The 21,603-nt window shown below is 35.7% G+C and overlaps 3 protein-coding genes and 1 non-coding gene across 4 annotated transcripts; 2 read left to right on the top strand and 2 right to left on the bottom strand.

The window, feature by feature from the left end:
• On the top strand, positions 1 to 8,904 carry LOC118034113 (NAD-dependent malic enzyme, mitochondrial). Its single transcript, XM_035039307.2, has 19 exons — positions 1 to 343; positions 436 to 532; positions 624 to 742; positions 1,625 to 1,792; positions 2,049 to 2,177; positions 2,908 to 2,968; positions 3,164 to 3,267; positions 3,378 to 3,461; positions 4,690 to 4,796; positions 5,285 to 5,396; positions 5,835 to 5,948; positions 6,096 to 6,161; positions 6,345 to 6,417; positions 6,560 to 6,646; positions 6,900 to 6,954; positions 7,049 to 7,120; positions 7,414 to 7,476; positions 7,580 to 7,694; positions 8,378 to 8,904. The coding sequence occupies exons 1-19, from the start codon at positions 161 to 163 to the stop codon at positions 8,450 to 8,452; spliced, it is 1,884 nt and encodes a 627-aa protein (XP_034895198.1). The 5' UTR covers positions 1 to 160; the 3' UTR covers positions 8,453 to 8,904.
• A 1,410-nt stretch (positions 8,905 to 10,314) lies between these two features.
• LOC118034115 (phragmoplastin DRP1E) lies at positions 10,315 to 15,259 on the top strand. Its single transcript, XM_035039308.2, has 15 exons — positions 10,315 to 10,746; positions 10,939 to 11,002; positions 11,107 to 11,214; positions 11,305 to 11,406; positions 11,554 to 11,604; positions 11,703 to 11,764; positions 12,381 to 12,471; positions 12,577 to 12,641; positions 12,818 to 13,012; positions 13,120 to 13,239; positions 13,322 to 13,392; positions 13,798 to 14,023; positions 14,158 to 14,208; positions 14,318 to 14,707; positions 14,877 to 15,259. The coding sequence occupies exons 1-15, from the start codon at positions 10,606 to 10,608 to the stop codon at positions 15,003 to 15,005; spliced, it is 1,866 nt and encodes a 621-aa protein (XP_034895199.1). The 5' UTR covers positions 10,315 to 10,605; the 3' UTR covers positions 15,006 to 15,259.
• A 138-nt stretch (positions 15,260 to 15,397) lies between these two features.
• LOC118034116 (haloacid dehalogenase-like hydrolase domain-containing protein Sgpp) lies at positions 15,398 to 17,109 on the bottom strand. The gene is made up of 5 exons (XM_035039309.2): positions 16,830 to 17,109; positions 16,634 to 16,751; positions 16,363 to 16,517; positions 16,002 to 16,263; positions 15,398 to 15,725 (listed from the first exon to the last, which is right to left on the bottom strand). Exons 1-5 carry the CDS (start codon positions 16,997 to 16,999, stop codon positions 15,534 to 15,536), a joined length of 897 nt encoding a protein of 298 aa, XP_034895200.1. The 5' UTR covers positions 17,000 to 17,109; the 3' UTR covers positions 15,398 to 15,533.
• A 1,895-nt stretch (positions 17,110 to 19,004) lies between these two features.
• LOC118034117 (phosphatidylinositol N-acetylglucosaminyltransferase subunit P) lies at positions 19,005 to 20,172 on the bottom strand. Its single transcript, XR_012167883.1, has 5 exons — positions 20,073 to 20,172; positions 19,761 to 19,958; positions 19,433 to 19,505; positions 19,214 to 19,332; positions 19,005 to 19,126 (listed from the first exon to the last, which is right to left on the bottom strand). It is a non-coding gene; the product is annotated as a phosphatidylinositol N-acetylglucosaminyltransferase subunit P (transcript).
• Positions 20,173 to 21,603: the final 1,431 nt, after the last annotated feature.

Here is a 21,603-nt window from a genome sequence, read left to right as displayed (position 1 = left end):
ATTTCTCTGACTTTTCAACCCCCCCCCCAAAAAAAAAAAAGAAGTCTTCCTCCTTCGCTCTCTCTCTCAGCCACTCACTTGCCACTCCACTACCGTGTTTCTTTGCCGTGTCACTGTTGTTTTTCTCTGTTCGCTGATCGTCAATCTTCACAAAGGAAGGATGTCAAATTTTTCCAATCAGATCAGAGCGTCTTCGTCTCTGATCAAACGGCTCAGACAAAGAATGACGAATCCGGCGGTCCTGATGCAGGCTACTAGACATTTCACTACATTGGAGGGCCACCGTCCTACCATTGTTCACAAACGGAGCCTTGATATTCTTCACGATCCCTGGTTCAACAAGGTATTATCATTAATAGTTCAATAATCATTTTTCACTCTTCCTTCCTTTCTAATCTCAATTTTGGTAACCTTTTTTATTTTAATTTTATGAAGGGAACAGCGTTTTCTATGACAGAACGCGACCGTCTCGATCTACGGGGACTTCTCCCTCCCAATGTTATGACTTCTGAACAGCAAATTCAACGCTTCAGTATGTTTTCTTTTCTAATTTTGAGCTGATCTGAGTATTTTTTTTATTTGAAGCAGAATATTAAGCGAATACTTGTTTTGATAAATGACAGAGGCTGACCTGAAGAGGCTTGAAGTGCAGGCAAGAGACGGACCATCTGATCCATATGCGCTGGCTAAGTGGCGGATACTTAATCGATTACATGATAGGAATGAGACTATGTACTACCAGGTGATGTACTCCCCCCCCCCCCTTCTAATTTTACATTTGAGTTATTTTAATTAAGTTTTTTGAGTTTTTTTTTTTTAAATAAAATGTTTAGGAGTGATTGGTAGTTTATACCCTTTTGATTTGGCACTGCTTATCGTGGATTGAATTTCTTCTGCTTTAGCTCATTTATCTGTTTCATGCTTTGGACTCTGAATTCTAAGTAGCTATGAATGTTCAATGTTTGAGTTCCATTTCATGCTCTTTGTTCCTATGTCGAAACCTGACTTCTGGCCATGTCACACCGATTACGAGTTATACCAGCAGCAGAATTTTGTGACAACATCTGTTTTTGTGGTTGCTGGTTGATGACTAGCCATAAAACCTGTTAACAATGCTTGTTAGAGAAAACAAGAGAAAGATTTATTGTAAAAGGTTGGGTGTGCACATAGATGTTTTCATTTTTCTAAAACTCTGGGGGGAAATCCCTTCTGCTTATGCAAAAGTCCCCCTGCTCTTCATCTTTGTATTCTCTCTCATTCATTGTCATTCCCTTGGCAACTGGTTTGCACACAGTGAGACATCCCATCCCAATACAATGTTAGTTGGTTGACAACCTTGGTTTAAGAGGTGTTTGTTTGTTTGTTGAGTATCAATTGGTCTTCCTCTCCATCATCCATGTGATTAGCTAGGGATTCTACTAGAAATCACTTCTCTGCTATGCTCTATCAGATACTCTAATTTTTCATGTAATCCTCTTGCAATTCATCAGAGGATGAAGGCTGAAATATAGCTTGTACGTCACACTGTTTTGGGCAGCCAATGACATTATGCACCCTAACCTCTTAGGCTTCTTTATTTTGTCCATGATATACCGGGTTATAATACTACTTCTGAATTTGACAGGTTCTAATTGCCCATATTGAGGAATATGCACCCATAGTTTATACCCCAACTGTTGGTCTTGTTTGCCAAAATTACAGTGGTTTGTTTAGAAGACCAAGGGGAATGTATTTCAGTGCTGAAGACCGTGGAGAAATGATGTCCATGGTGTATAACTGGCCAGCTGAGCAGGTATCTTGCTTTTATCAGTTATGCATTTAATAATGGACTTCTTTGTGTCTTGAATTATTATTCCATTGGGATGATGAGAGCATGGAGGGGTAGAGGGAATATAAACAGAAAAGAAGATGGAAGGGTTGTGTTATAACCACATGATTGTCATGCCAGGGCCATCATGATGGCTTGATGAAGTATACGCAGGACCTTAGACTTTATAACATCAATTGCAGATTTTATTTACTCTTCTTTTTGTTCTCGATGACTACAGGTTGACATGATTGTTGTTACGGATGGAAGCAGGATATTGGGTCTTGGAGATCTTGGAGTTCAGGGAATTGGTATTTCTATTGGGAAGCTAGATTTGTATGTTGCTGCTGCTGGGATAAATCCTCAAAGGGTATATCTCGTTTACATGTCTCTATTGAATAAACATTTTTTACCTGTTTGTATGATAAATGTTCCAGAAAAGCAGTAAATATGTTTTGTCCATATATCATCTGTGTTCCCAATACCAAACTGATAATCTTTTGATCATGCCCGCAATCTAATAAACCGTCTTTACACCTGAGTCTGGAACAGAAAATTCTTGGACGTAGCTATTATAGATGGAACTTGTATGAGATAGCAAATCTTTAACCTGAAGTTGTGCCAAATTGATGACACAAGTTTTCATCACAGCATGCAGTGTCAATTCTTCAATTTATTGTAATTATCCATGTATCAGGAATAAATAATGTTGAAAATGTGACACAAAGCATTAACACTGTAGGTAATGTGTATTACTACCTTGTGGCATCTGAATTCATGTGATGCTGTATTTAATTTCTGTAGGACCTAATATTATATTCACTGAGATGATTTGTTTGCATTTGTTTCCTTTCCTTCGTACTTTTTTTTGAACATTTTCCTTCTCCTTGTAAATGCTTATTTTGATTGTATTTAATTTCTGTAGGACCTAATATTATATTCCTTGTTTGCATTGTAAATGCTTCTACCTTGATTACAACTTAAAATTTTTGACGTATTTTTAGATTATGCCATACTGAATTTCTTCTTTAACCTCTTACCGTAGTGAAGTAGACTATTTTTCTTACAGAACTTTACTGTTGTTTTCTTGCCTGTTCTAGGTGCTTCCTGTCATGATTGATGTTGGAACTAACAATGAGAAGTTACTCAAAGATCCCATGTGTGAGTGGGTCTCTCTACTTGATCATTTTGAAGATCTTTTAGGACATCACAAGAAATAGCATCTTTATTTATAATAGAGCTGTTCACCTATTGTGACATTGTCCAACGTATAGTCATCACAGTTATTAGTATTTGTTAGATATGTTTAATTTGTCACAATGACAAGGGACACTTTGTGCTATTCTTTGCCAATAGATTTGGGATTACAAGAACCCCGTCTAGATGGTGATGAGTATATTGCAGTCATTGATGAATTCATGGAGGCAGTGTTCACTCGCTGGCCACATGTGATTGTGCAGGTAACTTCAATTGTTATGTATAGTTAGTCTAGTCAAACTTTGTTAGACAACGCCCCCCCCTCCTATTTTTCACTATTTTTGGGAGTTACTAATGCCCTATGTTTATTCAGTTTGAAGATTTCCAAAGTAAGTGGGCATTCAAGTTGTTGCAGCGATATAGGAATACCTACAGAATGTTCAACGATGATGTCCAGGTAATTAAGTATCTGTATTTAATAACATAGCACCTTTTTATTCTCCTGAAGTGTATTACAGGGGGTATTGCCAATGTACAGTCACTTTGCAGCACTACTTGTGTGGCTGGTCTTTGCTAATATAGTAAGTAAATATGATTACTTTGCTGCATTGTAACCCGCAGTCTATAAGAAGGCCTTAAATAGTTATTAAGTGAGAATGTTTTAGGTTTATGGTAATTTTGTAGTAAGAAATAGATGGAATAGAATGAGCACAGGACTTGATGAGAGGCACATATACAAAACAGAAGGAACACAGCGTAGGTCCTGCATTTCAAACCAAAGAGCCTATTTTCCCTCTTCAGCCAGAAAATTGAGTTTGTAAAACCAAAGACATATAGGAAATAATCATAATCCCCAAAGTTTTCATTCCCTTAATGAACAATTTGCATGGCACTAGACATGGAAGTGGATTATTGCCAAGGTAATTATCATATCAGTTTGTAAAAAGTTAATTTTTTAGAGTGTTTGGCAAGGAGCTTAGAAGAGAATTAAGTTAATTGTTATTTGATGTGAAGTTAAAGAAAATGTCAAAAAGCGTGCATTAGTGGAGCCCAATAGTAAGATGCAAGTAAAATTGTGAAAAAATGGGTTATAAGCTTGAGGAAGAGAGAACAGGAAAAATCACACACACACACACACATTCTTTTCCCTCGAATTCCTTACCATCCTGCCCCTTGCACAAGGCTTTTGGGTTTAACTGTTAATTCCCTTAAAAATCCCCCTCCCTAGGACATAACTGAACTATGGAAAAATTATAGCGGCACACACTCTCTTCTTTTACCTTCATGACAAACCCTTATAAAGAGTGGTAATGAGGTTTTTGATTTGGGCCCCACTTGCAGTAAGATATATGTTATATGGTTGTGATGATTTTCCAATGAGTTGACTAGACTAAGCCCAGTGAAAGAACATATCTGTTCTACCATATATAAGATCTGAGTGCTTGTTTCCTTGTCTGTATCATACTTATTCAATGCATGGATTGACCTTTTTGACTTTATTTTGTCACCACTGCTTGAAAACTTGCCCATTAGCTTCTGTGGATTTTTTATTCTGTTGATAGAATTGTCATGAGTGAATAGTTTGCAGAATTAATGAATCAAATGCTGTCTTCTATGAGTATGCAAATTTCATAGCTTCAAATATTTAATCTGCTTGCATGATTTGATGCCACTCCATGGCACAGGGAACGGCAGGTGTTGCTATAGCTGGTCTTTTAGGAGCTGTAAGAGCACAAGGAAGGCCTATGATTGATTTTCCGAAGCAAAAGATTGTTGTTGCTGGTGCTGGAAGGTAACCTGTTTGTCCTTGTCAGCACCCAAGTATAAATTCTTTGGGGTAGACTGGACGTTGAATGTCCAAAGTTTTTATCACTTTAATACTTGATTTACACCCGGAAAGTCAAGATTGTTTTTTGTAGCAATCTAATTTTCAGAAGTTGCATTCCATTGATTTGTTGCATGAAAGCATAGAATGCTCCATAAAAACTGTTTTCCTCTTCTTTGCAATGCAAAAATCAAGACAAGAAAAATGTTCTAACAAGCAGGGACCAGGAGGTGGAATTATCCTTGAATGATGGAAATTAAACTGAAAGTTGACTCAGATAGTTGAGATGTTGTGAACTTGTCATGCTCTTTGAGACTTGGTTGAAGCTGGTAATACAGTTAAAGGTTTCAGGGCAAATAAAATGACAGTGGTTTAATTTGTGAAATGGCACTTCGCACTTGCGTGTATGATACAATATACTAAGGCTTGTTTGCATAATCTTTGCTCATCTGCAGTGCAGGAATAGGGGTTCTCAATGCTGCCAGGAAAACAATGGCTAGAATGCTTGGAAATAATGAATCTGCTTTTGAAAGTGCAGGAAGACAGTTCTGGGTAGTTGATGCTAAGGTGAGAAATGGTACTTGTTGGCTTCAAATTCTATATCATGTATGCATTGTATTTTTCAAACTGTATTTCCTGTTTCCTAATATTTTCATAGCTAAGAAAAACTCACACCACCCTGCTTGCCAGTTATATATACTTTAGTGCTCAACTGCGTGGTCATAGGCTTCAAGTTTATTATTTTATATCTATGTCCATTAGATTTGCATAATTTCTGTTTTATGAAACAGCTTTCACTGCTGGCAAGGTATTGTAAAACTGCTGTGATTGACCTAGATAATCTTGTGGAGGCTCCTAGGATCTTCTTTTCTTGTTGCAGTTGTACTTTGAATTTTAAGAATGGTTGAGCTGGATCTACCTTTTTGATACTAGCTTGTCATCCATATTTCAGATGCCCTTTCCATTATAGGCATGATAATTGAACTTGTTGCTTTGTATACCCAGGGTCTTATTACAGAGGAACGTGAAAATATTGATCCGGAAGCTCTGCCATTTGCGAGGAAGGTCAAAGAAGCTAGTCGTCAAGGATTAAGGGAAGGTGCAAGTCTTGCAGAAGTGGTGTGTAAAACTCTCTCTTGATAGTTAATCTTCTATGTACAGCCATGTCTATCTGGGTGAAATCATTTAGGACAAAATCACCGTACTTTTTAAAAGATTATTGTTTTTTCATTACTGTCCTCATCTTGGTTGATCTTCCCTAACCAGGTGCGAGAAGTGAAACCTGATGTGCTTCTTGGATTATCTGCAGTTGGAGGTTTGTTCTCAAAGGAGGTAGAAAACCCATCTAACCCAGTTATAATTCAAACAAAATCTTGTTGTACATGTTACATAGTAGGATACACGAGAATTTATCACCAATTTTTTTTGCACAATTAGAAATTTTTTTGCACACATGAAGGTTATACAAGTGATAAATTACCGCTTATGTAAACTGGATGTTGTGGATACTTGCAGGTATTAGAGGCCCTCAAAGGTTCAACTTCGACTAGACCAGCCATATTTGCTATGTCAAATCCCACAAAAAACGGTATAAAGTTTGCCCCTTTTTTTTGCTTGTTGCCCACTGTAAGAAAGAATGCCTGGTTTTTGTACTGTTTCTTGAATTGACCTAATGAATTTTTCTTCCTTTTGTCTTATTTTCGCTTCCCTTTTCCTCTCTGTTTTGATAGCCGAATGCACTCCTGAAGAAGCATTTTCCATTGTGGGTGACAATATTCTTTTTGCAAGTGGAAGTCCATTCCAAGATGTGGATCTTGGTATGCGTTATGGCTTAAACGTCTTAATTTGATCATGAATAAATGGTTCTTCGAATTAATGAAGCACCAATGCTTTGTGATTTGTACTGCTGCTTGAAAGCCATCTTTTGCTACATTTCAACTTGAGATGGATAGTTCTTGTTATGACATGCCAAGAATGTCTATAGTCCATCTCTTTATTTTCTCCAAATAAGAGTTTACTTGAAATTATTAACATGATTGAAAGAGTTTTTTAAAACTTTTGTTGCTGCAGGAAATGGTCATATTGGCCACTGCAACCAGGGAAACAACATGTATCTCTTTCCAGGGTCAGTTTTCCCAATTAAAATTTTTCAAGCTAAACTAATATAGTCATGCATATTCCAATTTTCTTACCACCTATTGACGCTTCTATCCTTGCAGTATCGGACTTGGGACTCTACTTTCTGGTTCTAGGATCATCTCTGATGGCATGCTACAGGCTGCTGCTGAATGGTAATTTTTTTACATATCCTTTCTGAAGTAAGTCGACTGAAGCATTTTCTACAATTTGTGAAATTTTTAGTAGTTCATCATCCAGAGACAATTCAAGAATTTATAGATATTTTGGATTAAATATGTTGGTGTTGCTTTTCCAAGAAATTTAAATAGACTACGATATAACCAGGAAAACAAATTAATAATGTACTGGTTGTGTTAAGAATCACTAAGAAAGATGCTTCATTTTACTTTTTTTTTGGCAATTATGTTTCAATATTGATTATCTAACTTCAAGTTGAAAATTACAGCCTAGCCGAATATATGGCAGAGGAGGAGGTTCTAAACGGAATCATATACCCTTCAACATCTAGGTACTTTTATCTCTTCAATTTTCTATCCAGTGAGCTGAAAAAGCTTTGCAATCTAAAGGTTGTGTGTATGTTCCTGACTTCATAGCTTCTTACATATTTGCAGAATACGAGATATAACAAAGGAAGTGGCTGCAGCTGTGGTGAAGGAAGCCATAAAAGAGGATCTTGCAGAAGGATACCGTGAAATGGATGCTAGGGAGCTCCAGAAACTCAGCCAGGTGTGTTTACTATTTGTTTGAAAACCCTTTATTATAGCATTAGCATGATACCTGAAGTTGAAGTTGCCCATCTTGTTTGCATACTTATGGATGATCTAGTTGTTGAATTAAGAGGATTTTTTTTACCTGAAACTGTACTCTTGGGACTTGAGTCAGGTTTTTTTTTTTTTTTTTTTGCATGTGAATGGCACAAAAAGATCCATATCCAACTAGTTTGGGATTGAAATGACGTGGATGCGTAATATTTGAGAACAGCATTGGTTTCTCATTGCTTATTGAATTTTTCAATTACATTGTCACCCTTATTCCCAATACCTACAATGGAATGCGAACGATTGCTTGACATTGAAAGGTCAACTTGTCCTTGAAATGAGTGGTGGGTGTGTTGCAGTCTAGATGAGAAAGTCAAATATGATTAAAGTTTAGCGGGTGCATTTGGGATGCTTACTTCTGTTTTCATCTTGGCTGATACAAGCAATTGAGAATTTTAGGCTAACTCGTTCCACCCTAATTTGATTCTAAAGAAACAGAACCTAAATAGCATTGGAAGTTGAAACCTTTTTTCACCAGTAATTCTGATCTTTTGGTGATCTGGACTGCATGGCAGTTCCTGATTCTCATGCTTATTCATGCGAGGCCAATTCTAGACAGTTTTCAATTTGACACTCCCACCTGATTTACAGGAGGAAATTGTAGAATATGTGAAGAACAACATGTGGAGCCCGGATTACCCAACACTGGTCTATAGGAGGGATTGAAACCTGAGAAATATGCACCAAATTTGTCATCAAGCCTTGCCAGCAGGAGAAAAGTGGGGTTCAAACATGTTGTCAACGATTTCTACATTGCAGCTTGGCAAGGGCATTTTATGTTTTCCACTCCATTAAATTGTTGATTAGTAGGCTCTTATAAAGGGCTCACATTTCAGTTTTCTGTGATCTCCTCCGTGGTGTTTTGTGCTCCTTAGCTCCCTGCCTGTACAGGTAAGCCAGCTGAAATCTCTTAAAATTGATGTGAATCTGAGCTTTTTATGCGTTCCGTGTAAAACTATGCTTTAGTGGTGGCTTTGTAATTATATATATGCATGAGCTCAAGCAACTGTAAAATTTTTTTGTTTAAATTTGTAATGCATATGATGCAGCAGATAGCTGAATGCTTTCATCATGTAGTTGTGATTGCAGCTCAAAACTTTGAGCTGTGTGCTTGTTTATTTGCCCCGTGGCTCCTTGAAAAAGTTGTTTTCTTCCTAATTAAATATCATAAAAAACAACTGCTTGTGAACAATAAAGTCACTGCATGCATAATAATAAAAGAAAAGGCACCGGATCTTGCAAGAAAAAGTTATCTGGTGCTATTGCGGAATCATGTCGGATATAACGGTAGAATTTGAGATTTTGTTTTTTTGAACTGAACTAGAGATTCTTATCGAAGTGAACTTTCATACGGTGTTAAAACGCATAGTTATTATAACTATCTTGGTGCCTCATTTACTTTGGGAAAATTTTAAAAATATTGAAACAATATTATTTTGAATAACAATTAAAAAAATAAAATGACTCGGGTAGGTCTAGTTCGGTTGATTAGGTTCACAGATTAATTGCAAGTCTTTACACCTGGTGGTCCTCTTTGGGTTGGTTGGGTTCGCTTGGTTTAATGCTAGTCTAGCTTGGTGATAATTTTAGCTCAAATTAAAAAGTTAATAAATTTTTCTGCGTGAAATTCAATAAAATAAAAGAAAAGGAAAAACTCATTTGATGCAGGCTCAATTTGGATCGTGGTTAATAGCAGTTGCCAGGGTATAATTCAATTAAATAGTGGCATGTGATGTAGAAGTTTCTTAATCAATTTAAAGTTTGACCTAACCAAGAGTTGATACGATTAAAGGGTCGAGAACATTCAAAAGTGTTGAATATAAAAATGAGCTTTCTTAATATTTATTTTTTCGGGGCAGAAACAACAATGGACCCTATAAATGCTTGTTTGAATTGTGATTGATACATAATGTATTTTTAAGATTAATTTTATTTGAAAATATATTTATATGATTTATTTATTTATTTTTGATACCTGCACAATAAAACTATTAAAAAACATAAAAAAATTAAATATTTGTTTAAGCTAAACACAATTTCAAAAATTTAGATTATATATTTGCAGGTTCAGCCCATCAAACTGGAATAGACCGGACCGTGGATGCTTAGAATTTAAAATTCCAATCTCAAGGAAAACAACCGCTCGGGCTTCCTAAATGAGTTTGCTTCTATATATTATATTATTTTTATATTATCCAACACATATTTAAAATTGTAATGTATAATATTTTTTAAAATAACTTCTTACTTGAGAATGTATTATTTTTTTATATTAACATATCAAAACCATTAACAAATACTCAAAATCAATAAATATTTTAATAAAATTAATTTAATATTTTTTTGAAACAAAAAATATTTTGAAAAAAAATTTAAAAATAAAAACAATAACAAAACACCATCTAACTAGGTGAAAAATAGCATCATAATTTATTCTCAAATAATAAATAAATAAATGAATGAATAATTAAAAATCTCAGCAAAAATGAGTGGATGCTTACAAGGAAAACGGCTTTATTTCTGCAATTATGTTAAAAAACAGTGGTCCACAACTTTGGCAACGTTCAAAATTCAAAAAAACTCGAACGCGTGACAGTAAAATCATAAAAGCCAAGCCAAAGGAGCCAAGTAGCCACCAGAAAAGAGTCAAGTCACCGGCATACACACTGCCACAGGGACCAACAATTGGCACTGACATTTCTAACAAAACAGGCACCTCAAAGCCAAACGTTTCTTCGTTGAAACTTCTCTGCTCTTACTTGTTCTAGAAAAACAAAATTTTGAGCTTATTTTAGGGTTTTTTTTGAAAATTTTCAAAGATGACAACCATGGAGAGCTTGATAGGGTTAGTAAATAGAATCCAGAGAGCTTGTACAGTTCTCGGTGACTACGGTGGCGTTGATAACGCTTTCTCTTCCCTTTGGGAAGCTCTTCCCTCTGTTGCCGTCGTTGGTGGACAGGTAACAAGGCCCTCTTTCTTTTCTTTTGTTTTCTTTTCAACTAAAGACAGAGTTTGAAACTTTTTCTAGCTAGAAAGATATTTGAGAGAATTTTTGGAAATTTTCGTGTGGAGAAGAGACAAGGCGAGATTTTTCAGGGATAAAAACAAAATATTTATAAAATTTTGATTTGATTTTGGATGTCGAGAGCAGAGTTCAGGAAAATCTTCAGTCTTGGAAAGCATAGTCGGTCGAGACTTTCTTCCCAGAGGATCAGGTTTGTGCCTTTTTTGTCCCTTTAATTTTTGTGAGTTTTTTTTGGTGTAAAAGATGTTTGCTCATGGGGTATTTATTTATTTTTTTGATTAATCTTAATTGCAGGGATTGTGACAAGGAGGCCTCTGGTACTGCAGCTGCATAAGACTGAGGATGGGTCACAAGAGTATGCTGAATTTCTTCATCTCCCGAAAAGACGATTCAGTGATTTTGGTATTTTTTTAAGTCCTATTATTGCTTGGATTCTACTTACTTTCTTGTCAATTTGATAAATTGTTGCTGATTTTTTTTTTTAATGTGCAGCTGTGGTGCGAAAAGAAATTCAGGATGAAACTGATAGAATCACTGGGAAAACCAAACAAATTTCTCCTGTTCCTATCCATCTCAGCATCTATTCTCCAAATGGCGCGTGATTAATTTATTTTCAATTTTATTTGATCTTGAACACGTGGATTAGTTGTCAACTGTGCTGTTTTCTTAAGTTGTATGTCTTGCACCAATGTTATGCTCAAAATCTGAACTTATGTTTACTTGGTCTGCTTTGTTTTGCAGTTGTCAACTTAACCCTGATTGATTTACCTGGTTTAACAAAAGTTGCTGTTGGTATGTTTTTGCTTTAATCGGTGATATTGTATTCATGTTTGCACATGTTTTGGTTTTATCTATTAGTGTTGAATGGTCACAAATATTTTAATCTTCAGAGGGACAGCCTGAAAGTATTGTTCAGGACATCGAGACTATGGTCCGCACTTATGTTGAGAAGGTAATGATGCCTTGCATTTCATTTTTAAACTGGGAAATGGTGGTCATTTGGGCGAGTTTTGTTGTGTTTCAACACAATATGCTTAAATTGTCTTGATATTTTAAACATGGCTGCATCATTCTAGCTTGTCTTCTATATTACATGTTTTATATCTGTAGTCTTTTATGGCCCAAGGGACTGGTGGAACTTTCAAAAGTAGGATGCATCCATAACATTTTGACATTTCATGCTGGAATTTAAATGTTAAATGAAATGGCCTGGTTCAAACATGTGTCGAACATGTGCCTGAGCAGTTCAAGACTTTACTTTTGATTCTGCAATGAATTGCATGGATGCGTGATAGAGATAAGAAATGCACAATGTTTCTTGTATCCAAATGTGATCTTTCCTTGTGCATGTTTTTATGTTCTAACTGATCAAACTAAACATGTTGATGAAATGGCCTGGTTCGAAAATGTGTGTTGAACATGTGCCTGAGAAGTTTAAGACTTCTGTTCTGTAATGAATTGCATTGATGTGTGATAGAGATAAGAAATGCACAATGTTTCTTGTATCCAAATGATATCTTTCCTTGTGCATGTTTTATGTTCTAACTGATCAAACTAAATGTTTGCAGCCGAATTGTATTATACTTGCTATATCTCCAGCCAATCAAGATATAGCAACTTCAGATGCTATCAAGCTTGCCAGGGAAGTGGATCCCTCAGGTATTTTATTGCATATAGCTGAGTGCCTGAGCTATAATTCACTGGAAACATTTTGTTACATGGTTTAGGGTTCCGTTACCTATTCTTGTTCATCACTTTGCCCAGGTGAACGAACTTTTGGGGTGCTGACTAAGTTGGATTTGATGGACAAAGGGACCAACGCCTTAGATGTAACCCCTCCTCTCGCTCTCTCTCTCTCACACACACACAGTCAACTCGGGCATATAGATGCCCTTGCTCACACCCTCAAGCACACACCTCCTTTGTAATTTCTATATCAAAATCCAATGAAATTGCTTCTTTCATAATCAAGAATTAAAAATATTATTTTCTGTTTGTACTTAAGGTTCTTGAAGGAAGATCTTATCGGCTGCAGCATCCTTGGGTTGGAATTGTGAACCGATCCCAAGCTGACATTAATAAGAATGTTGACATGATTGTGGCAAGGCGCAAGGAGCGTGAGTATTTTGCAACTAGTCCTGATTATGGGCATTTAGCCAATAAAATGGGTTCAGAATATCTGGCAAAACTTCTCTCAAAGGTTTGATATTCCACATGCTGTATTGATTCCAGGATTTCTTTTTTCCAAAACATAAAGAAATAAAATAAAATCATGGCATTATTTTAATGGCATGACCTTGGTTTCAGCACTTGGAGTCTGCAATTAGGGCTCGCATACCAAGCATCACATCCTTGATTAACAAAACCATTGATGAGCTTGAATCAGAGATGGACCATCTGGGTAGACCTATTGCTGTTGATGCTGGGGTGAGTAGTCTATTTCTTCCCTAGTCATTCCTGGCCAACCCTCCTTTTATTCCTCGTGTATGGCTGATGTTTTGTGCTTTAGGCTCAATTATACACCATATTGGAACTTTGCCGTGCATTTGACAAGGTATTCAAGGAGCATCTGGATGGAGGGTAATCATTTTCTACTCTTTTACCTATACTCTAAATATATAACCTTTGATTTGGAAAGTTCTAACCCAACCCCTCCCCCCAAAACGATATCTATCTATTGAAATTGTACATTATTGAATTTATTTCCTTTTCCTAACTTTATATTAAAAGAATTTAAATTCCCAATTATTTCAAGTTGGAGTGCAACATTGGAAATTACAATGTTCCCAGAAATTCATGATAACCATTCCCTGAAAGGAGGAGGGGTTGTTTCCTGACCTTTTATGTCGTTTTCATGATATTTGTATAATTTAAGAAAATTCCTTTCTCCCTTCACATCTTTAGTTGAATTGGTTAATTTCTATCCCTTGTTAAAATGATGTAGTGTTAAGTGTTATAACAGGACCTTTGGATTTTTTATTCCAGGCGACCTGGAGGTGACCGGATTTATGGAGTTTTTGATAATCAGCTCCCTGCTGCTTTGAGGAAGCTGCCATTTGATCGACATCTCTCTCTGCAGAATGTGAGGAGGGTGGTCTCAGAGGCAGATGGTTATCAGCCACATCTGATTGCTCCAGAGCAAGGATACCGTCGCCTAATTGAGAGCGCACTGAACTATTTTAGGGGCCCAGCCGAAGCCTCTGCAGATGCTGTGGGTAGTCTAACTTTCTGTATTTACCTTCTGTTAGGTTTACATTAAATTTCTTCAAATGTATCCAGAAGTGATAAAATCTTTCATGGAAGATTTCAGCCGTACCTTTTGCTGATGTGGAAATTGTTATTTAGGTCCACTTCGTCTTAAAAGAGCTTGTCAGAAAGTCAATTGCAGAAACTCAGGTATATTTTTCATTTTTTCCCTATAATTGGCCTTTTTTTTTTTTATTAATATTATCAAGTACCAATGCTGCTTTGATCAGCAAGAGCATTAATCTTCAATATGAAACAGGAACTGAGGCGTTTTCCTTCTCTGCAAGCTGAATTGGCTGCCGCTGCTAATGAAGCCTTAGAGAGATTCCGAGAGGATAGTAAGAAGACAGTTCTTCGATTAGTGGATATGGAATCTTCATATTTAACTGTGGATTTCTTTCGAAGGCTTCCACAGGAAGTGGATAATAAAGGAGGAAATCCAGCTATTCCAGCCAATCCAGCTTCCTCAGCCGTGGACCGATATTCAGAGATGCACTTCAGGAGGATTGGGTCAAATGTGTCCTCTTATGTTGGTATGGTGTCTGAGACACTTAGGAACACAATTCCCAAGGCCGTGGTGCATTGCCAAGTTAAAGAAGCCAAACAATCATTGCTAAATTACTTCTACACACAAATTGGGAAGAAAGAGGTACTTTTGTCCCTGTATTTTTGTATGTGAATCATAGCATCAAATTCATGCTTTCATGTTAGATTCATGGCTGCTTAGATTTTGTATTTTGGCCACTGGCAATTTCATTACTTGGCCCAAGCACGTGATTGCTTTCTTTGACAGCCACTAATTTTCACATGCTTTTCAGGGCAAGCAGCTTTCACAGTTGTTAGATGAAGACCCTGCATTGATGGAAAGAAGACTACAGTGTGCAAAACGGCTTGAATTATACAAGGCAGCGAGGGATGAGGTTGATTCTGTATCGTGGGCTCGATAGAGAGTGGATTTATATATGAAATAGCTTGTATTATAGTCACCTAAACTGACGATCCAGACTCATGGCGGGTGAAATTCTTTTTCTGGTTGCTTATATTGTTTTTCACCCGTGTTTAGATTCTTTATAGTGTTGGTGGGGTTGGGATGAACTTCGGTTGTGCTTGGTGGTTGTAGTAGATACATGTGATGGTTTTACACCTGGAAACTTGTAGGCTTCCTGGTGTAATGTATTTATTTGATTGCTTATTTTTTTTATTTTTGTGTTATCTCATCGTCACCTTGCTTTACCAGCAACTCAGTTTGATCCCCCTGGGTTTCATTGTTTGTGTTCAAAACAGTTTCACGAGCCAGTCTTTTGTGTTGCATTATTTGATCATTTCATTTGAAATACAATGGAGCAAAAATCCAATATGCTATAGCTCTACTTTCATTAGGTCAAGGTGTTATGCAGCCATACATAACTAGCTCCTGGGATTACGTAATGCTTCGCCCCTTGATTTATCACACGAGTCGCGTTGTATCACTGTTTCTATTTGGTGGTTGTGGTTGCCTCTGCCTTTATCTCCATTTCTTCTAATTCTGTCCACAGCTTTGGGTCGTCAAAATCCGCAATAACAAAAACAGCTCCAGCTTCTATCAGCAACTGTGCAGGGTTCCTTGTACCTAAACCCACCACTGGCATCCCAGCACCCATCCCTGCTTTTATACCCGAAACAGAGTCCTGGCAAAGCAAAATTTACAACAGAGGGGAACCTAATATCAAATATTACTCGAGCCTGTTTAAATATAATTGCATCTGTATTCAGAAATATATTAAAATAATATATTTTTTTATTTTTAAAAAATTATTTTTAACATCAACATGTATCAAAACGATTTAAAAATATAAAATAAAATATTAATTCGTAGTAAATAAAAAATTAAAAAATTTTAAATTTTTTTTAAAAATATTTTTAAAATACAAAAATAAATATCAGTTACAGGTAAAGAGACAAACCTCCAACACAAAGGCATGCTTATGAGAAATGTCAAGTTCTTGGAGGGCTTTCAGATAGGGGTCAGGAAATGGTTTTACGCGGTCACATTCACTCGCAAGAACAAGAATTTCGAAGAAATCTGACAGGCCTAACATGGATATTAAAAGCTCAGCATTTGATCTTGGAGCATTAGTAACAGCAGCTCTTCTCAAACCGCGATCCTCAATCCATTTGCACAACTTTTGCAAGCCCTTCATAGGCTGTAATTGTTCCGATGCCAATCTGTACATTAATTTCAATCAATTCAAGTCCCACTTGAGGCAAGGAAAGAGAACTTTTGAACTTGTAATAATAGAAAAGAAGATTATACTATAAAGTGACCTTCGAAACAATGCTTCTTTATCTTCCAAGAACTTGCGGGATCTTTGGATTTCCCAATCAGGAAGGAGGATTTCGCGTAGTTCTTCATTATGCTTACCACTAATATTTTTGATGAAGAATTCCTCGGTGATGGGAGTTCCTCCATTGAAACCTATCTGTGTGGTGAGGGAATGGAACACCATTGGCCCCGTTTTAAGTCATCCTGCTAAATTTTCTTTTGCAGAACACATAATTGAGAATATTATGAATCAAAAGAAGGAAAATGACTAACTTCTTGAAGCATGTCGCGAAAAGCATAAAAATGGAGAGGATCTGAATCACACAATGTTCCATCAATGTCGAAAAGTATTGCTTCCAAAGGAGCAACAGAGGCCAGGGAACTTCCACCGCTATCATAATACGAGGCAATGAAAAAAATCAGGCCAGAAAAATGCAGGGAGACAGTGAAGTAAGAGAAAGAAAAAAACCTGTGGATTGGTCGAGCATTCGATGAAATGGATGACATGCGGGGAAAATCTTTGAAGCGGTTTGGTTGGTACATTGTAGTTTTGTGGAGATGGGCAGAAACGAGGGTGTGGTGGTGGTGGTGCTGGTGGTGAGGAGGCGGAGGAAGCTGAATGGAAGCAAAGGATACCATGCTTGAGCAGTAGTATGTCTGGTTTTGCTAGGAATGAGAGATGGGAAACAAAATCAGAGAGGAAGTTCCAGAGCGAGAGAGATATGCGAATCATTGAATGGTGTGGTCTGATTCCTTACATGCTTTGGTTGGTTGTAATGTCCGTACATGTCCATTTTACAGCTGTCAAAATCAGTTCGGCTTATCATGTTGACTATGGTTAAGTTTTTAATTAAATTAATTAGGATATTAATTTCGTTCAAAACCTAATTTAGTTCATTCTGATTAAGAACTGATTGGTCAAAAGGTTGATTTTAGAATAAAACATAAAAATAAATTATTTTTGTTAATACTTAAACCTTTACCCTCTATAAATTTGAAAAGTTTTTAAAAACCTACACATGGAATATGATTTAGTTTTATTATATATTATTTTTAATTGATTAACTAGGTTAATCCACTTATTCAATTAAAAAAAAAAAAAAAGAGAAGAAGAAAAGAAAAAAGTCTGGACTCATTCATTGGGTCTGGAAGCAGACTAGAAAGCCCAATTCCAGCAAACTCAGCCCAAAGAAGAGAAGATGCTGGGCCACTAGCATCGAAAGGTTGGACTTAGAGTATGATTGCCATCAGGATGGGAAGGAAGATAGTGTTCGTAAATCCTGAAGAGAAGAGACGAAGAACATAAAACCCCCCAAAAATGGTTTGTTTGCATCTCTTGATTTCAAAAAAGAGCGAAGATGAGTGCGCCTTTTTTTCTCTCGAAGCTATTGCAGATTTCTTCAACCAACATTCTTCTCAAAACCTCTAATCTTTTCAAATGTAACCTTCTTTCTCTCTTCTTCTGAGATGGCTTGAATTTTGGATAATCAAGAACTAAAGATTGGATTTTGAGTTGAATTTGGTGTGATTGCTTGCTTTCGTAAGAGCCCTTTTAATTTTTTTTCTTTTTGCATCTGGATGACTGATTAATGGCTAGAGCTAGCAAGACTGTTACATTCTTCGCGATTTATAGGAATCGCCTCTTCCGAAATACAGATATGGAGTTCTATGTGCGAGAGCTAGACCTCACCGGAATTGAATCGTGCTTTTGTTGCTCATTCAAAGTTTTCAACCTGCTGGTAGAATTGCAATGCACGATGAAGTTTGAATCTCTGTAAGAGCAGAATTCCATTGCCTTGGGGTTTCAACAAGCTATGGTCAGTTACATTTTCGTTTTAAGACAGAGAGAAGTAGTGAGGATTTTATATTCCACTGTAAAGAAAGATGTCACACATGTTTCAAGAAAGTTGCAAGCTTGAAGTTAATTTTCATGAATAAACTGTAAGATCGTGTTTGTTATTGCAGTAGTTATTGTGGTTGTGGTTTGAAAAAAAGTTATTTTATAAAAAGATTGATTTAGAAAAATATATGTTTGGTTAAAATATGTTGTTAAAATTGAGGTTGAATAAAAAATAGTTTAATGTGTTTTGTTAAGACTACTTTTTGAAACTGAGGTTATAAAATAATTTTTAAAAATATATATTAATGTTGATGAATTTTTAATTTAAATATTGTAGATTTAACTATTACTATTATATCATGAAATAAATAATATTTTATATAAAATATTTTTTTAACACTAGTTTTTCGAATAAAAAACAATTAAAAATAAAAAATATTTTTTTATATTTTATTAGATTAGACCGGTTCAATATATTTTTAACTTTGAACTAGACCGGTCCGGTCAGAAAAAACCATAAACAGTGGAGCATGCTCCACTATTTGGGGAAGAAAATCATGAACAACACTATTAATGAGTTTTCCCGTCCAAAAAGCAACTCTTTACTATTTCTTTCTGTGGTTGTATCACAATTAATAATAGACTTCACTATTATAAATCTGCTTTGGGAGTATAATTAAATAATTAAGTTGTTGTGGTTGTTCAAACGCAGAAGCTTTCGATGGGGCACAACCAATACAGCTTTCGATGGTGCATCTTTCATTTCTCACCATTCATCGACAAAAATGAGGTCATTAATTAATTTCACATCAGTAAACATGAGATTTTTTTGATTTTGTTGATGCCATTGTCAGATATGGGTTCGATGGGCTACTCATCTCCCTCCCTCGATGGAATGAAGGTACAAGGTTCCCTACTGAATCCATCTGTACAACACAGAGCACAACATCATATAAACATGTAGCTCGTCGGGAGCCAAAAAGTGATTTCTCACATTTGCAGGAGCAACATACCAAAAATTGTATTCAAGGAGCTCGGGGGCGGGGCTGACATGGAGTTGAGTCCTACGTAAAATAGCAGAGCTAGTAAGATTGTCAACATGGCATAAGTTGGCACAGCCAATGCCCGGTACCTGAAGAGCAGAATCCAAGTTACAACTAGGCCTACTCATCATGTACTTTCCTCAATCTAGAAGACAAGACTAGTCAAAGCAAAGCAACATGGCCACTGACTTGTAAGAATAGCAAAAGATTCCAATTGTGTGCAACCAATTTTCAGGAACATATGCCCATGCCAAGAAAATGACTGCTCGGACAAAAAGAATGGAATTCAGTATCGAACTTAAATATTGCTCTTTCTGATAAGGTGGAGCAGTAATGTCCCGAGAAAAAAGGGCAAACAAGTTATTGATTCCATGTTAAGGTGACCAAACTTCTTTCATCCAGCAAGTAAAATATTTCGTGGCAATTAAAATGGTGAATTCAGAATATCAAGGCAAGCACAGAGTTAATATAATTTCCACATGAATGCTAAGTTCAAGAAGATGAAAGTTAAAGACACCTGTAGCAACAACGGTAGTGATGGAGCCCACAAAACCATAAACTTCAGAGGATTTGGTGCCATGATCTCCAGACACACCAAATCCAGAAGCAGCTTTGTCATCAGGATCAGGAAAGGATACAGTTGCTTTCCTCCTCTTTGAAAAGCTAAGCACTCTCCTTGGACTCTCACCGAATGCAGTTCTTCTGTGCCTTGCATCTTAACAGATGGTGGAGATCTTGTTGGCTGTGATTTGATTGGAATCCAACATGTATGCATGTTTGGTCTGTTTCCAGAGCATCAGATTTGGATGGAGAATATAAGAATAAGAACAGTGTTGATTTGGCCTAGGTGGTCCTGTCCTCCCACTTGATGTGAAATCTGCACATATTTCATCAAGATTTGTGTTCTTCGCTATCGCAGGTGAATCCATATTATTGGCTCAAGCCTCCCTTGCTTTGCATGATTAAACTACTGCCAGACACTTGTAGCTCGACTGGTATTAGTCTTTATTCTTCTTTTCTTTTCTTTTTTCAAAAAGGGTTCGAATTTTAAAAAAAATATATTAGATTAGGTGATAGATTAATTCTACTGGGTGCATTGTTAAGCGTGAATAATTTGCATAAAATCCTTGAAAACTAGCTTGATTGTTAATAATTAATAAATAAATAAAGCATTGAAAATTGCATTAACTACCGATTTAGCTGTAAAATAAAAAATAAAGAATAAAGAATGGTTTGTGACAGGGAGGTGGAGGAATGAGGGAGGCCATTAAAGCTTGAGATTCACTCTAAACAAGAAGAAAACTTGACAGATAGAAAGAAGATGAGGGATCTGGGGAATGGGAATGGACGTCTGGTCGTTCGAGTTACGCAAAGTGAAATCACCAACCTTACCAAACGCCTCAGAAAGAGGAAACACCGCTCGTTACTCTCCTTCATTTCCATTCCAAAAAACGTGCTATCATAATCATTACCATTATTTAGGAATTAAAAATATAACATTTATTTTTATGCTTGTAACTGTAGTTGTGTAAGTTTTAAGAATATATTTGGCTTGAAAAATTATTAAATTATTAGTTTTCTAGTTTTTTTATGAATTTAATGTATTGATATTATAAATGAAAAATATCTTAAAATAAATTTGTTTTAAAGTATTTTAAAATAAAAATCACATTTAAAAAATAATACACATCAAAATGCCGAACATGTAGCTATAAAACTTCGCTTCTTTCATGACTGACTATAGATATAAGTTATAAGTTGGGTAGTTAATTTAGGTTAATTTCTGTCAATTCAAAAACAATATCATTTTAATATTTTTTAAATAAAAAATTAAAATAATATTATTTTAATTTTTTTAAAAAAATAAAACCATATTTTATTTGAATTATGGATGAATCATATATCAACTTGTTTAATCAGTTTAACTATATCAACTTATCACTAATTTGACATGATAAATGCTTATTTAAAATTGTGTTGTTTTAAAAATATGTGTGTCTTTAAATAAATTGATGCTTTTAGTGTTTTTAGTAATTTTAATATACTAATATTAAAAATAAAAAAATCTTAAAAAATATTTATAAAAAAAAAATACACTGTAACATAATAAAAAAAAAACAAACGAAACACTGGAAAACTGTCTAGGTCATGACCAGATAAACACCAACACAATCGAGTTTTATATCAATAATCAAAACTTTTCTTAATATTTTAAAAATCCCCCAAGAATGACTTTAAAAAATATTCTAGATATTTTAGACAAAAAAGAACTTTCTATGCAATATATTATTAAATAAATATTTGAATTTTTATCAATTTTCAAAATCCTATGTAATTTCACAAATCCCGAGGGTTATTGT

This window comes from Populus alba, chromosome 14, assembly GCF_005239225.2.
Source record: "Populus alba chromosome 14, ASM523922v2, whole genome shotgun sequence".
Classification (NCBI taxonomy): Eukaryota; Viridiplantae; Streptophyta; class Magnoliopsida; order Malpighiales; family Salicaceae; genus Populus; species Populus alba.
This window is presented reverse-complemented; position numbering and strand designations above follow the sequence as displayed.